The 16276-nt window shown below is 53.8% G+C and overlaps 7 protein-coding genes across 7 annotated transcripts; 3 read left to right on the forward strand and 4 right to left on the reverse strand.

Annotated features, from left to right (window-relative positions):
• Nucleotides 1-3176: 3176 nt before the first annotated feature.
• Nucleotides 3177-4457, forward strand: J4E87_009117 (uncharacterized protein; the record flags this gene model as incomplete). The annotated part of the gene is made up of 1 exon (XM_049380697.1): nt 3177-4457. The coding sequence occupies one exon, from the start codon at nt 3177-3179 to the stop codon at nt 4455-4457; it is 1281 nt and encodes a 426-aa protein (XP_049229541.1).
• A 288-nt stretch (nt 4458-4745) lies between these two features.
• Nucleotides 4746-6687, forward strand: J4E87_009118 (uncharacterized protein; the record flags this gene model as incomplete). Its single annotated transcript, XM_049380698.1, has 3 exons — nt 4746-4754; nt 4783-6472; nt 6536-6687. The coding sequence occupies 3 exons, from the start codon at nt 4746-4748 to the stop codon at nt 6685-6687; spliced, it is 1851 nt and encodes a 616-aa protein (XP_049229542.1).
• Nucleotides 6688-6852: 165 nt separating this feature from the next.
• J4E87_009119 (uncharacterized protein) lies at nt 6853-7641 on the reverse strand (the record flags this gene model as incomplete). Its single annotated transcript, XM_049380699.1, has 1 exon — nt 6853-7641. The coding sequence occupies one exon, from the start codon at nt 7639-7641 to the stop codon at nt 6853-6855; it is 789 nt and encodes a 262-aa protein (XP_049229543.1).
• Nucleotides 7642-8672: 1031 nt separating this feature from the next.
• On the forward strand, nt 8673-9668 carry J4E87_009120 (uncharacterized protein; the record flags this gene model as incomplete). The annotated part of the gene is made up of 1 exon (XM_049380700.1): nt 8673-9668. The coding sequence occupies one exon, from the start codon at nt 8673-8675 to the stop codon at nt 9666-9668; it is 996 nt and encodes a 331-aa protein (XP_049229544.1).
• A 40-nt stretch (nt 9669-9708) lies between these two features.
• J4E87_009121 (uncharacterized protein) lies at nt 9709-12360 on the reverse strand (the record flags this gene model as incomplete). The annotated part of the gene is made up of 2 exons (XM_049380701.1): nt 9709-12246; nt 12298-12360. The coding sequence occupies 2 exons, from the start codon at nt 12358-12360 to the stop codon at nt 9709-9711; spliced, it is 2601 nt and encodes an 866-aa protein (XP_049229545.1).
• A 740-nt stretch (nt 12361-13100) lies between these two features.
• J4E87_009122 (uncharacterized protein) lies at nt 13101-14378 on the reverse strand (the record flags this gene model as incomplete). The annotated part of the gene is made up of 1 exon (XM_049380702.1): nt 13101-14378. One exon carries the CDS (start codon nt 14376-14378, stop codon nt 13101-13103), a length of 1278 nt encoding a protein of 425 aa, XP_049229546.1.
• A 1133-nt stretch (nt 14379-15511) lies between these two features.
• On the reverse strand, nt 15512-16245 carry J4E87_009123 (uncharacterized protein; the record flags this gene model as incomplete). Its single annotated transcript, XM_049380703.1, has 2 exons — nt 15512-16031; nt 16085-16245. The coding sequence occupies 2 exons, from the start codon at nt 16243-16245 to the stop codon at nt 15512-15514; spliced, it is 681 nt and encodes a 226-aa protein (XP_049229547.1).
• Nucleotides 16246-16276: the final 31 nt, after the last annotated feature.

Consider the following 16276-nt stretch of genomic DNA (forward strand, 5'->3'; position numbering starts at 1 on the left):
TTGCCAGCGTGACTTGAACAACATCAAAGCTATCGCAATCATACCGTGTACCAAAGTACAATCTCAATGACCCAGCCCGAACCAGGACCAGACCGCAGTCTAAGTCTAAGGCGTACTGCACTCTATGCTTTCTATTCTTTTTGAATTCGATGGCTTTCTTTGACATGTTACATTGCCGAACTACCCAGTTAGCGCGGTGGTTCTGGGCTTGCCATGTATTGTAGACTATCGTGCGACAGCTGCCGCTACTCTCCTGATGGTAGATTTTTTCCTGTTCTCGGTGCTTCCATCCTTCTGCGAAGTGGCATTGTCGGGACTGAGGCAAGTACGCTTTCTAGCCGAGATTACTCGTGTGGCATCGTTTGCAGGGGCTGGGCATGAGTTCGTTCGGGCTCACATCGTAGTGGTCGGGAATACCTAGGTACTCTTGCATTCTTCAAAAACTCAGTGACTTGCGTAATAAGCACTGGGCATTGCTCATCAGCTAAATGCGGAAGGAGACGGGAAAAGTGACATGTACCTACCCAACGAGAACGCGGGCGAGCTCCCCGTATCCGCGAGTCATGCTTACGCTAAGCGCGCCCTTCGCCTAACATCCATGGATCTGAATCTTACAAAGATGCTACAAAAGCTGGAGAGTAGGCGCAGCATTACCTGGGTAGACATCCCGTTGATCCAGGTTCCGGAAATTGAGACATAATGTGTGCTACCAGGACAGACTTCGCAATCCCACGGCCTGGTGGAGCATTCCAACAAAAACCGCCTATCCCAGGTCCCTCAGAGTCATCTTTTGTTTCCACCTTTGGCGCCATCCTTCCACCCGCGCAATACCTGCAAACACAAGATGGAAAAGCTGCATACTACTCGATACCACCTTCGGTACCCTCCATAGACGCGCAGACGACAGATCACGTGCTGTTCGTTCATGGCATCCAGACTCCGGCAATAGGACTGCTACCTCTGGCTCGCGCTCTACACGATATCCTTCCACACTCACATTTTGTGCTGGTGGATCTCTGGGGTCACGGCTTAAGCGATACGCCGATAGTTCCGCATCAAGCCGCCACATTCCATAGGCTGCTAGATGCGCTGCTCGATCATCTACAATGGCCATCGGCACATTTCATCGGCTTTTCCTTTGGCGGCTCACTAACAGTCGGATATGTTGACTCACGGCCACATCGCGTCAGCAGTTTTACGCTCATTGCGCCTGCTGGGCTTCTTTGTATTTCATCTTTTCCAGAAGAGGATCAGCATCATCTTGATTACGGTGTCGATAACAATAACGATGAACTGAGCAGAGTCATCCTGCAGTTTCTCGAAGGCGGCCGGCTGGTAGTACCAAGTGACTGGAGGGAAAGAGCTGGAAGAGGCGAAGTTGTTGCGGAGGCAGTGAGGGAGTGGCAGATGCACGAACATCGTGGTCATACATCATCCGTGATTGCAGCGTTTAGAGATGGCGGCGCAATGAACAATCACGGTGCGTTTGAAAAGGCCGCAATGTCTGGTATACCATCATTAGTGGTACTGGGCGAGAACGATGAAGTTTGTGCAGAGCAAGAGTTGAGAGAAATTGGCTTTGATAGCATCTTTGTTGTCCCACAAGCCGGCCATAGTGTTGTACGAGAACGGGTGCCGGAGGTGGCTGGGTTTATCGCGGACTTCTGGGATAGGTTGAGGATCAATAAGAACTAGTGAACGCGGAGGTGAACGCGGAGATCTTTGCACTTACTCTATGATCATTTGCGCCTACTCGCCTCCTTACAAGAATCGGATCTGACTGCTTTAGTGCTCTGAACAAGCCGAAAACCACAGGAACCAGTTCACTTTGACGACAATAGCCACTGTGTCAGATGACGCCGCCAATAGCGGCACATCATAGTGTCCCCACTCATTCAAGAACTCGGACAGCGGCTCTACGCCTGTGAGCCATCGACAACCTCCACAAGCACCCCAAACCCCAGCCCGTGTAGTAAAGATCGATGGAATAGCCGTCAGCTCTTCAGATAAGCACGTACCCACCATCTCGACGGGCGGTGAACGACTATGGGTTAATCTGTCAGAGCTCGACTCGATCGCCAAGGTTGCCGCATACGCCAATCTTCAGGACCTTCATCTGACGATGGGTGCGCAGTATGATGCGCTTCTTGGCTAAGTACGACAACATAAGATACGGCGATGCAATTGATGTTGGTGAACTCGTACGCATCATGATGCAGATGGGTGCCTACGATGTCGTTTACAAATTAAAAAACGATGTCTCCGGGATTGAGTAGAAATTGGAACTATTGTTACATCCAGTTCGCGGAGATCGAAGCTAGAGGGTTCAGCATCAAGTACATGGATCGAGCTGGTTGCTTACAACGAGCGCAAGCAACATGTACCTAACCTACCTAATCTAAAGCCATAAGACACATGGGTGGTGAAAAAGTAGCACATTACCTTTCTTCCATCTTTCGCCCACGTCCGCAATGAGGCAGAACTCCGTTACCTTGTGTGCTACTGTCTTCTTCTTACGGTCGTCAACAATCCGTATCGCTTTTACGACATTAACGTGCCCCGGGAACCAAGGTTCATCGGCGTGCTTGTCGAGCTAAGCAAGAGGCAATGGGAAGATGAGAGGTTCGAAACTTTGTACATGACGGGTGTTTTGCCCAATAATAACGATGTCTGGGACTGACTTTCCAAGCTTGACGTACAATAGGGAAGGCGGGTAGAGCATCATTGAACATCAGAGAGTGAAGTTGAAAGTGAAGCTCCGGCGGTTATCCCTGAGAACGCGACATAGCAACTTGAGAAGAGGAAGAGGCGTCGGAAATTCGGATCTGAGAGGAAAATATCGAGAGACGTTTCTGTATGTCACACAAGAGGTTTGCAGGCGAAAAGGGAGTGGGGGGATGGAAATATGTATCCCAGGCGTGCGTGGATCGTTGATTCGCACATTGGATGGAGTCAGTCAGAAAACGACTTAGCACAATTTAGTACAGCCGGGCGATGACCAAGAGGTCTCAGTTACCGACAGAACTACAATCAGGCTGCATGTGGGGCCATGCTTGTGGCGTGCCAGTAAGCGGACCCCACACTGTATCTACGAGGAAGGAGATCAGCACACCTACCACGAAAGACACGATTGCTCTCTCATCTGCCTGTATACTCACCATACTTCTCACTTCATTATGGCGCACTTTCCTCGCCGCCCTCCGTCCGGTGTCAACGTCATCATAGTAGGCGCAGGTTTCGCGGGCATCGCAGCAGCAATAGAATGCGATCGCAAAGGCCACTCAGTCGTTCTTCTTGAGAAAGCGGAAAATGTGGAAGACATAATCCGGTTTGGCGATATCATCTCGTTCGATCCCAACGGTGCGCGCAACTTCGAACGCTGGCCCGGCGTCATCGAAGCGATGAAGGAAGTGGCACGGAAAACAACATGGCTGGATCTGTACCACTGGAAAGGGCAGTTTGTCACCAGGCAGAGTTTTGTGTCCGAACAGGAATGGGGGCCGAGAATCAATGGACATAGAGGAGAACTGTACAGTATTATTCATCAGCATGCTGTCGATCGGGGAGTGAATATTCAGTGGGGCAAACGTGTAACTGATTACTTCGAGGACGATGAAAAGGCTGGCGTGGTAGTCAATGGAGAAGAGATGATTGCCGATGCAGTCATTGCAGCAGAGGGAGTTCGTTCCCGCGGCCGTAAGATTGTGCTTGGTTTTGACGACAAACCGAAGAGTTCGGGATACGCTGTATATCGCTCATGGTTCTCTGGAGATGCCATCAAAGACAACCCGATCCTGAAACATCTCGTAGATGGAGACAGTCACTCTGGGTTCATAGGTCCAGATCTTCACTTTCTGGTATCGTCGCTCAAAGACGGCAAGGAGTTCAATTGGGTGTTTACTCACGTAGACGACGGGAATATCGAGGAGGACTGGCAATTCCCAGGCAGAGTGGAAGACTGCCTGAGGTATGTAGAAGGATGGGCACCCATCGTGCAAGAGATTGTAAGGTCGACGCCAAAAGGCGCGCGTCTCATCGATCATAAACTCGTCTTCCGCGATCCGCTGCCGACTCTCATCTCGCCACAGCACCGTATCGCTTTGATTGGAGACGCAGCGCATCCCTTTCTTCCAACATCCATCCAGGGTGCCAGTCAATCCATCGAAGACGGTGTTGTACTGGCGGCATGTCTGGAACTGGCTGGCAAAGAAAGCATTCCTCTAGCTGTACGAGCATTCGAGAAGATCCGCTACGAAAGGGTGCACAAAGCACAGGCGATGGGGGTTAAGACGCGCGAGCGATGGCACAAAGCCAACTGGGATGAGATAGCGAAGAGGCCGGAATCCATTCACCTAGCACGCGAGGCATGGCTGCTAAATTTTGATGCAGAGACCGACTGCTATGAGAGGTTTGATGAGGTTGCTAGGAACTTGCGGGGTGCACAAGCGCGACTGTAGGGAGCTTTGCTTGGGTAGCATCGTCGGTATATTGTGAGTGTTTGACGGGCCGAGCAGCTCACCTTGAGTGCACGGTATCTGCACGTGGCGTGCATCAGCGCAGGATAGCTTGCGCAGGCCTCACGCTACCTTTCTTATTTGAAGTAGTATTTGAACAACCTGGATTTTGGACAATGGTGATTCGCATCAATGATGTGGATGAGCTCTACGCTACTGCCGTCTAATGTCGCGCTAGCACCTGTTCCCGTCTATCACGTCACAACCGTGCACCTGCTACATGGGGCTAGCATGGAGGATGTTATCTATGTGCTTACAGCTACTGCAGTGTTTCTGTGCAACACAACAACTTTGCCAACTACCTATTACGAGAGCTTTTCGACTCACATTCGCCGCATCGTATAAGCCAACACGGGATTTACAGTGGTTGGTGATCAAGATGCACCTTCCTACGCTGTTCTGCTTCGTCGCCGCTGTCACCACGACGGCAGGTGTCCAGTTCGGCGACTTGAAAGATCCTATCAACATCCTAGGCATCGGACGCAACGACATCGAAATCTTCTTGGGCATTCCCTATGCTCATGATACCAGCGGCGAAAACAGATTCAAACCACCGATTCCCTACGAATACTCTCCAGGTACTACCATCGATGCTACCAAGCCTGGTCCCGCATGTCCACAACCATTGGGTGTGCTCTATCCACCTCTTGGATTGGGCAATATAACTGAAACATCCGAGGACTGCCTGAATTTGAACGTAGCGCGGCCAAAAGCGACTGACAGAGTTGGAAAGGGACCACTGCCAGTTCTGGTATGGATACATGGAGGATCTTTCTGGTGGGCAAGCAACACGGAGCCGACGACTGCGCCTGACGGAATGATCAAGCAGTCGGTAGAAAATGGGGACCCAATCATCCATGTGGCCATGAATTACCGTCTCGGGTTCTTTGGGTTTGCCAGTTCAGACTGGTTGAAAGAAGAAGGAAGCATGAACGCTGGTCTACGTGATCAGCGCGCTGCTATCGAGTGGGTCCGCACCAACATTGCTGCTTTTGGCGGGGATCCGGAGAGGATTACGATTGCCGGCCAGTCTTCCGGCGGCCTCGCAATCGGAATGCAGATTATGGCTTACGGCGGAGAGAAGCCACTTCCTTTCGAGCGAGGTATCGCCCAGTCTCAGTCCCTTGAGCCTGGTATCACAGGGAATTTCGCCAAGGATGCGATGATCGCGCTGGTCAATTACGTGGGGTGCAACACTACTGATGTGGACGCTCCAGGGACGATTGAGTGTCTACGGGGACTAGATACTGAAACACTCTTTGAAGCCTCGAACGCGACGTATCTCAGCGATATCGCGCATAATATTGGGGACATCTGGTTGCCACAGGTAGACGGCGATTTCCTTCCTGCGGCACCAAGTCAGCTCATCGCAGAAGGACGCTTCGGTAACGCTACCTTTATGTCCGGCTGGATGGAAGGCGACCTTAACGTGTACACCAACACCTCCATCGCAACCGCACAAGATACGTACGACTTTGTTCGCGACTACCTACCGGCTATGTCGGAGGAATCTCTCACTCAGTTACTGGACTTGTACCCGGTAGAAGAATTCGGAACCAGTGTGAACCTAACAGCAGAGTTCTATCGCTCTGCACGCATCTTCCGCGATATCCTCATGGTGTGCCCATCGCTACATCTGGGTGTTGCAATTGACAAAGTGCACAAAGCGCCAGTCTACTTCTACAACTTCAACCAGACAATACTTGATCCCATCCTCGAGTACACCGAAGACGTTGTTGGCTTTGGCGTGGTACACACGTCTGAGTTTGCGTACGTCTTCGACAGCATGCAAGTGTACAACAAGACGGACTACCCGTTTGACCCGACCGAGTATGACTACGAAATTGCTATGCGAGCAAGCCGGTCGTGGAGCACCTTTGTGAGTCAAGGAGCCCCGGCAGAGAGCGGATCACAATCCACCACATTGTTGAACTGGGATGAGGCATTTAGCCGGCCAGGTAAAATCTCTCATTTGCGAACTGCGTGTGAGGCATGCGCTGACTCCGTACATTGACATTTAGGCGGTCCGTATGTCAGGACGATTGGTGGCGCGCATCCGAGCAATAGTGCGCTGGGCATGGCGAACGCGACAAGAGAGATGGCAGAACAGAGATTACAGGAGCGATGTGCTTTCTTTAACAGTCCGAAGATCATCCAAGCGCTTCAGTATTGAGGAGTAGCCCAGTCTGAGACAAGGTCTCTCAGTATGGGCAGTACAGGGTGTGAAATACATAAAGACGTTGTCGACGATACAACATGAAACGGGAATTTTACAAGGGGTATCTCAGATCGATTCACGACATAATCAAGCTTCTACGACTGCATGTGGCGCACCTCTCTACTCTGCCTGAACTTCCTTGCTGTCCGTGGCCAACCCCAAAATAAACTCCCACTCCTCCTTCCTTACCCTACTCACACTCAGTCTCGAATTCGTGACAAGCTGCATATCCTTCAACGGCCCCTCTTTAGCAAACTCTTTAATCTTCGCTAAATCTATCACATGCTCAAACTCGCTCACAAACTCGACGTCTACACAGAACCATTTGGGCTTCTCCCTCTCGCTCTTCTTGTCATAGTAGGGGTCCTTGGGGTCAAAGGCCGTCTCATCGACCTTTGCTTCGTCAACAACACGCAGTATACCTACGATACCCGAAGGCTTGGCGTTGGAGTGGTAGAAGAAGCCCAGGTCGCCTTTGCGCATGGCCTGCATATTGTTGCGTGCCTGGGGGTTGCGGACGCCGCTCCAGGGCTCGGGTTCTGTGCAGGCGCGCAGGTCGCTGATTGAGAAGGCGACGTTTACGCCGTTCTCGTAGCGCGCGAGGGGCTCGGCTTTGAGCAGCCAGTAGACTTCTTGGGCGCCGGTTGCGTCGCGGTTGGTGGATGAAACAGGCGCGGGTAGAGAGTCCGTCTTAGGGGGTTTAGGCTTGGCTGTAGCAGCTTTTTTGGGCGGAGGAGCGCTGCTGTCTGTTTTGTCTTGGTCGGCGCCGTCTTCGCGGTCACGCTTGCGACGCGTCGCCTGCCGGGCATCGCGCTTGGGCTGTGTCTCTTCGGCGGACGAAGTGTCGTCTTGGTTGTAGTCCGGTGCTGCCGCTGCCGTTTGACGCGTAGATCTTCGTGTGCCGGCCATGACGAGTTTGTGGTAGCGTTGCAATGCTCGTCGACGTGGAGGTGCTGTACGCCGCGAGCGTGCAGCGCTCTGACGCTATTGGCTGACATCTCTCGTGTTTGCCGCTTGTACTTCGCTCCGCACCTCGACACAGTACTTCAGAAAGAATAGAGTGCGCCTTTAACTTAGACTGCGGTCTAGCTCTAGGTTAGGCTTAGTCTTTAAGATTGTGCTTTGGTATACAGTATAATTGCGATAGCTTTAATGTTGTTCGCTGGAGTGCTGTCTAGTGCGTCACCGCAGTACCGTGGATGTGTGTGGAGGCAGTACTTGCCACCCAAAGGACGTTGGAAGGACATTGGAAGGACATTGTATGGGCAGAACCCCGTCAAAATGTCCCTCGACGACCCAACTAGCCGTGCTCCGCTATGATACTGTGTAGGCACCTCCTCGGTCTGAGGCCATGCGCGCGATCACGCGCACCGCGACGCAAAGTCAAATATTCAAACCAGAACCCTCGGCCTTGCCGTGTCGCAATGCTCAAGCGGCAGTACCCGCGCAGCCCTTGCCATAACCCAGCGGTTTCCTCCACGTTCAATTTCGACCCATACCGAGCGCATCGGAGAGCCGCCACAAGCAGCAATCACCCAAACCACGGCGCGGCAATGAGAGGCGCAAACAACCATCATCCAAGCCCTATCTTAGGCCCGGCCGTTGCATGCACGATCCGGGACCGCCGCTTTCCTCCCTAGCGGTCGTGTCCTTGCACATCACGGTCCGGCCAACTGCCTCAACCTAGACAAGTTCATGCAACTCTACGGAGCACCCCACTAAATTTATAGACCCGACAACGCCGCTACGGACGTAGCTACGACGGAAACTCCGGTTGGGTAGTAGTACCTACCTAGCAAAGACCAACATTCGGCCGACATGGACTCCATTTGTGAGGGACAAGATGTAACGAGACTTGGCACTGGTATACATAGAAGACTCTTGCCCTTTCTTTACCAATTACAACAAGCCATTTCAAGTACGTTGCATTGAGATCCACCATGGACGCTTTCACCAAGAAGACCCTGAGAACCTCCCGAGGCATCACATACACCTACTACACGTGCTCTGGCAACACGTCTCTCCCAACCCTCCTCTTCCAACACGGCTTCCCCGACCATGCCGCCATGTGGGCAGACGTCGCTAGCTCTCTCCGACCACTAAACCACCCCGTTATCATTCCCGACATGCTGGGCTACGACGGAACGGACAAGCCCACAGACCCATCCGCCTACACCTGGGACCATATGACCAACGACATGGTGGAAATCCTCAATGCTGAACAAGTGCCAAGATGCATCTCCATCGGCCACGACTGGGGCTCCGCAGCCGCAAGCCGCCTGTACAACTACCACCCCGAACGCGTTGTCGGCTTGGTCAACCTGAACGTCGCCTACACGGCACCAAGTCGCAAACCCTTCGATCTTGACGCCGCAAACGCCCTCATGAACAAGATCTTTGGCTACCCATCGCTATCGTACTGGTACCTCTTCACCGCGCCTGACGGACCAGCACTTCTATCCCGCGATATAGAGGCCATGTTTAACATGATGCACGACAAAGATGGATTGAAAGAGTTCTTCTGCACACCCGACACCATGCGTGAAACACTCTCCGGGCAAAAGGAACCAACCTTTTCTCTCCGACCCTATGCGCAAGACCCAGCTTTCAAGAAGGCGTTCCTTGATCGTATGGCGCGCGATGGGTTCGAAGCGCCCGTGTGCTGGTACAAAGCCATGACAGGCAATCTGCAGCATCAAGTCGATGTCAAGTTGCCTGAAGGGAGAGAGATTGTCAATGTACCCACGCTGTACATCGGATGCAGAGAGGATGTGGTGTGCAGACCCGAAGCCATGTATGAGAGTATTAAAAAGGGCTTGTTGCCGCAATTGGAACAAGCGGATATGATTGATGCGGCGCATTGGGCGACGTATGAGAAGCCTGCCGAGGTGGTGAAGCGGTTGGAGGATTGGCTGAAGAGGAAGTTTGCGCAGTGAGTCTGCGTAGCATCGGCAGCTGACTATCTATGCATAAAACTTAGACAGCTGTGACATGGTTTGCAGGAAACAGTTTTCCAACACCACAGTAAACACCCCAATACCAGTCTCCATTGATATCAGCTGCTTCCCTTATCTCTGCTCCTCTAGGAAAGGATAATTCATCTTCTACTCCTTCATCCGGCAGATAGCCCCATCTAGCCAGTAATCTCAAGCCTATACCGCCATCTGGTGGGTACCGCTGTACTCTGGCCATTTCGTCTTCTTCTTTCAGTGCGTAGCCGCCTACTAGATCGCGGACAACCATGCGCCGTTGTGCGCCGTCACGGTCTTCGAATCCTACAATGTACATGCGATGGCTGCGGAGGCACTTGCGCCATCCGTTTACGCCGTCTTCTTTGGTGATGCGACCGCTGATGACGAGTTTGTGGTAGCAGCTCATGCAAATGTCGTAGTCGCCAGTGTTACACTTGAGGCAGTGATAGCGTGTGTTTGATGGTGGGATAGGGTAACTGCATATGTTACACAAGGTTGTAAAGGTGAGAGGGCGGAAGATGAAATTCGCAATGGTAAAGTACCCTGGCCCTCGCATAAGAGACGCGGATTTCGGTGTCAACGGAGGGGTTGTGGGTGTTGCGTCGAGGTCTGGGGGAGCAAGATGTCCATCCTGACGTGGCGTAGAGGGCGCGGAGGGAACTGTGTCAGTAGCAGACTGCGAGTCTCTTGTCTTGCGGGCAACGGGAACAAGAGGATGCGTACAGTGATGCCCCTGATTAACGCAATCATTGCAATAGCCCCAGTCGCCGTCGTTGCAATAGTCACATTTCCAGTAGCAGGCGTTGGCGTATGCCTTGCACATATCGCAGAAGACGCCAATTTCTACCCTCTGCTTGGGGTCATCCTCGCTCATGAGCACATGTGGTGGTGTCGTGGATTCCGTCAAGGGCGTCATGGGTCTGCGATATCGGTGCCCGACCAGGATATGGGGATGCTCGTGATAGGGCGGATAACCACCCTCTGGTGCTTCGCGCTCATACCGGGGCCAAGCAGTCCAACCAAAGCCGTACCAATGCTTGCATCCTCTGCCAAGACGATAGCAGCGAAGACACACGTTGTACTCGCCACCATCGCAGCGTCGACAATTGTAGTGAAGCTCGTACTGTATGTCGTTTTTACCACAGCGTTGGCATGCCACATGGGGCTCTGTATATAGGACAGGAGTACCTAGTGATGAGCTTGAAGCTTGTCTCGATCGAGTCTCGCTCACGGTCGGATCGGGGGTGGAACGAGGGAAAGCAGGAGGCGATAGCGAGGGGGGAGTAGTACTGTGAGAAGAGCGTGGCAGTTCGGCTGTGGTAGGGTCGGTAGTACGGCGAGCCGAAGGAGGCTGGAAAGGCGTGACGGCAGGAGTAGAGGAAGACAAGGGCACAGCTGGAGTGCCAACTGTAGCTAGAGAAGTCGTTGGACTGCCGCTGTTGGGCAGGTCGAAGCCGAGGCTCTGGGGCGAGCTAGGACTTGACACTGTCTCATTGTTGTTATTGTTGTTGCTGGCGTGGAGACTGATGCGGAACTGCTCTCGAACGTCGAGCCTATTTCTCTGCTGATTTTCGGACTGCCGACGTGGCCTTGGACGAGCGAGTTCCGATGATGAATGACGGTCGCCGGTCGCCGGATTTGCAGGAGCCGAGCCAGGTGCAGGGCGCTCTACCCTCGTGGCGGATCGAGAGCTGCCCTGGCTTGACGATCGCTGGCGCGGTGCCCGCCCGCCTCGATTTGCGGCGTCGATGAGAGCAGGTCTGGATATGGGGGGTCCTGCTGCCGTCTGGGGCGTCGATGCGCCACTCTCGGAACGTCCATGCCTTCTCCTGCGCGCAGCTTCGTCGTCCAGACGCTCCCGCCTCTCCCTCCTCTCGCGCTGTCTTTCGGCATGTCGCTCTGCCTGCCGCCGTCGCACAGCCTCGGCTATCCTCTCGGTGATCTCGTCTTCCTGCGCAGTGCCAATCTGGTTCAGGTCGACGCCCTCGGACACCAGCTCCTCCAGCACCTGGCGCACGAGATCTTCGTCGACGTCTTCTGCGTCGAGGTCCGAGGCGCTCAGCAGAGAGCGCAGGCTGGACTGGTGCTCGATAGCGCGGGGCGGTATGACGGCCCTGGACGGGGATGCGCCGGGCGGGTTTTGGCTGGCAGACCGCCTTTGATCGCGCGCCCTGCGGGATTCGCGGCTCCCGTTGCGGCTTCGCTCCCTTGTTGTGCGCTGATGGGTGTCATCGCGCTCATCCCGGCGCCTGAGCTTGGGTAGCACATTGTCGCCTGGCCGGTATCTGTCGCGGTCCGCCTGCTTCTCTTGGGCGCTTTTGCCGCTCTGGGGGTTCGCCTTGAGGAAGATGTCGAGCAGCGTGGTGACGGTGGCATTGGGCTGTGTGGTGCGCACCGAGGCCCGGCACGAGGGGCAGGTGTACGGGTGTATCGACGTGGCGGTCGAGGCTTGGAAGGCGAACCACTCCTTCAGACAGGCGCCGCAGAAGGTGTGCAGGCAGTCGAGCAGCGTGAGCGGCTGGTAGAGCACGTCGGTACAGATCTGGCCATGGCCGAGTTAGCAGCCGCCTCGTCGTCGTGCTCCTCGACTTACCGAGCACGTCAGTTCCTTTTCCAGGTCGCCCTGGACTCCGCCAGCGCCCTCGCCCTCGGCCATGGTTCGTCGCAAACTGCTCGTCAGGCGCCTGCGGTTGACTCTCAGCTAGACTGCACACTTGGCGAGCCTCGACGGTACAAGGCGCCGTAGCATATGCATGCCAGCACACGCTTTCATCGGCCCGCTGCAGCCTCTATGTTGCTTGCCGCAACGAGCGCACACTTCTCATGTCGCTACGTCACGCGACTTGCGCACGTGTCAGCACCTCAGAACCCCGGAGTCGGTGAGAGACGGCATCAAACATCCGACATGTCGTGACCAGCACAGGCGCCTGACGCCTCGTCCGTCTCGCACCCTCCCATTCTGGCATATATCAAGCTATCCGGTCCTGTAGCACCTGATGTTTGGTACATCGTTTCACCTGTGCTGCAGCCACCGCAACTTGCCCCTGGCCCAGGCGTACCCAAGACACGGTTCACGTCACTGGCTTCTTTCCGCGACCGTCAGGTATCCACGCGTTCACGCCTGAGGTTTCGAAACCTTGATCTTCAAGTCAGTGCCATCGCATGCAAGTCCAAAACAGAAAGACTGGGCGGCAGGCTCATAAATCGCATATCTACAACTATATCATATAATCCCTTCCTTCCTCATACATTCTTACATACAGGCTCCCACAGTCATCCCCCCTTTCAACCATTATTCTTATATACAGAAAAGACCGATTGGCTAGTCGCCAGCACATAGCCGTCACCTTGCTAATCCTTCACATCATCTTCTCAATCAAGTACCAAGCCTAGTGCTCAGTTGTTGTTGTTGTTGTTGTTGTTGCCACCGTTGCCGCCCTGAGACTGTTGTCCAGCACCATTACCTGCCTGTTGGGGCTGGTTACCTCCGGCCTGGGTCTGACCCTGAGATGCTTGGCCTGCAGCCGCACCGTTGCCTGCCTGTTGCTGGGAACCGCCGTTTTGCGTCTGGCCTTGAGACTGCTGTCCTGCAGCCGCACCCTTGGTTCCCTGCTGTTGGTTGCCATTGTTCTGGTTACCACCATTTGGTGTCGCCTGTTGTCCATTCTGCTGTCCCTGCTGCTGTCCCGTTTGTTGTCCAGCTTGTTGACCTTGTTGTGGAACCTGCTGTCCGGCGGCACCTTGAGCCCCCTGCTGGGGAGCCTGCACACCTGTAGTTCCCTGGGGTGCTTGTCCGTTGGTAGGGGAGATGCCGGCGCCTTGCTGAGGCGCTTGTCCGTTGTTCGTAGCAGTGCCAGTATTGCCGGCGGCAGCACCACCAGCTGTTCCGGTATTCTGGACTTGGCCATTGCCAGTTCCTTGAGCAAGAGCCTGACCAGCGGCAAATGCAGCGGCGGGGCTACCTGCTGGCGCACCAGGCTGAGTGGGGCCAGTCCCCTGGACACCACCAGCAACGCCAGTCTGGTCGCAGACAGTGGGACGAACTGCCTGCGAGGTAGATCCAGTAGAGGCCATGTAGGCATCAATGTTGGGGAGGACGTTAACGCAGCGGTTCTGGTTGATCAAGTCGATGTTACCAGCGGCAGCCATTCCCTGAACAGACATCTGCTGAAGCTTGTCGACGACATCCTGGAAGGAACCGCCAGTGGCGAGGGTGCTGTTGGCAGCAATGACATTGGGGTCCGCGCCGTTAGCAGCGTCAATGATGGCCTTGTGGTTGAGCTCATCGACCTCGGCGTTGAAGGCTACGGTAGCAGCCTGCTTGAACTGAACGTTGTTCTGGATGCTAGCTCCAGTGTTGAGGAAGTTAGAAACCATCGAGGTATCGGCCATCCAATTGGAGACCGCAGTAGCGAGGTCGTTCGCAGTGGGAGTTTGTCCATTTTGGATACCAGCGCCAAGTCCAGTCGGGGCATTGGTGGTGCCTTGCTGTTGCTGGTTTCCGGTCTGCGCTCCTTGTTGCTGTTGTTGCTGATTGCCGCCCTGGTTCGTAGTCTGTTGACCAGTCGTGGCGGCAGCAGTATTGCCGTTACCACCGTTGCCGCCCTGCACCTGGGCGAATGGGGCAGCGTAAGCTGCAGAGCTAAGGAGCGAGGCAATGAAAATGTACTTCATTTTGTCTGTGAGAACGGATCTGTCGAGTGGACTAAGATTATGAGTAGAGATATCAAAGAGTGAATGGAATGCTGAGGTTGTAGAGTGGAAAATATTAGTCTGTAGTGAGTGAGGAACCAGTCCGATGAAGACTATCAGGATGATGGGAGCTGTGGTATTTGTATCGCCTCTGTTACAACTTCGGAAAGCCTTGCCGTCAAGGCATGATGGTGGGCAGGCCTATGCATCGTAACAGTCTGGGGATCAAGCCCTAGGGCTCGCAGCCCTTGGCGTCAAGTCAGGTAGCACACGCTTAGCTCAATGGCGTAGTTTCGAAGTATGCCATATTTTGAATCAGGCGCTTCCAAATGGCCTTCCAAATTGCCGAGACCCTCAAAGCGAGCGATGCCGAAGTTCAGCCCTAAACTCAAACAGGACGTTTCGCAAGGTACGCCATGTCGTGCATGTAAGTTGGATTAGTTAATGATGTTTTGCAAGCCGATGTCATTGTTTTGACAGCGTCTGGGAACAGGTTTCGTCGGTCTTGGCGCCCGAAGCTTGCAGGCGATCATCAGATCTTGTGTTGAACCTTAGTCCAAACGCCCCACAATTGTTCCAGATCGACACAGGCAGGCTTCAGGTCGCCCAATTCCTGTTGCGTGCTCATACGACTTGATCGCGCTGTGTATCTGTGGATTTGATCCTTGAGTACGCACAATGATGCTTCATTAGACTGTAGAGATGTGTAAGCAAAAAGATTTACGATATTGCTTGTTGCAAACAATCTGTCAAGATAAACAAGTTTCGCGTCGAATCTGTTCATAATCGTATCCGTATTGCAAATATCTAAGATCTTAGAGGATCTTCAGAGGCGTGCAATCATTCATCGTCCCGTTTGGAAAATGCTGAGGGAAGCTGGAACCGGCAAGAAGCGCTAGAGTCCACTAAAGCACGGCGTAACAAGGTCTGGTGTATCAGTTGCAGGAGCAGCAGAGATTTGTAGGGAGGTTTATGCGACTGTAGCCTTCTCTTCTTACATTGCCATTCCAAATGCAGTTCGGCGTCCGAGAGAACTCATGATGCTCGATTTGAGAGTTGTGAAACTGCCGCTCGTAACGAGGGGAAGCCCATTGCGAGGGTGACTGATATACAAGTCAGTGCTGCAGGTCGTTCTGCCTGCCAGCATAGCGACTATTGCTTTCAGAGTCCATTTCGGTCTCGATCTTGCGGATAATGCGAGCGGGATTGCCAGCGACGACTGTAAACTCTGGGACGCTCTTCGTAACGACGCTTCCTGCGCCTACGACGCTGCCTCTACCAATCACAACACCAGGCAGTATGCAAACATTGCCACCGATCCAGCAGTCTTCGCCAACGTGGATCTCCTTGCCCAACTCAGGCCCGCTAAGGCCGTTCCGGATGGCTGGGTCGAGAGGATGAGTAGCTGAGTAGAAGTTGACGTTCGGACCGACGAGTGTGCGTGCGCCAATAGTAGTAAGACAGGTGTCGAGGAAGACGGCGTGGAAGTTGACAAAGACATGTTTGCCCAAACGCACATTATATCCATAGTCCATAGTAACCGGTGGGTTAATCCATGGTTCAGCCTCGAACAGCTTGGCGTCTTCATCTGTTGTAGGTGCTGGTAGTGGAAGAGGGGTTTCGTCTTGGATGATGCTAGGCAAAGTATAAGGACGTCTCTCGACAAGCAATCGAGCAGCCACACATACTCTCGAAACAGTTGGACTAGCCTGCGACGCGGTACATCACCGGCATCGTTGAAGCGTCTGCAAGCTTGCCTGCATCGTGCGCGCTCTGCTGTCAGCTCAGGCGTCATGGCATGGTAGAGCTCGCCGCAGAGCATACGCTGCTTGTTCTGCGAGATGTCCATGGCTGGCATGCAGGAAGCTGGCTGCCCGGCG

The sequence above is a fragment of the Alternaria ethzedia genome (assembly GCF_023757985.1).
Source record: "Alternaria ethzedia strain BMP 0044 chromosome Unknown scaffold_32, whole genome shotgun sequence".
Lineage (NCBI taxonomy): Eukaryota > Fungi > Ascomycota > Dothideomycetes > Pleosporales > Pleosporaceae > Alternaria > Alternaria ethzedia.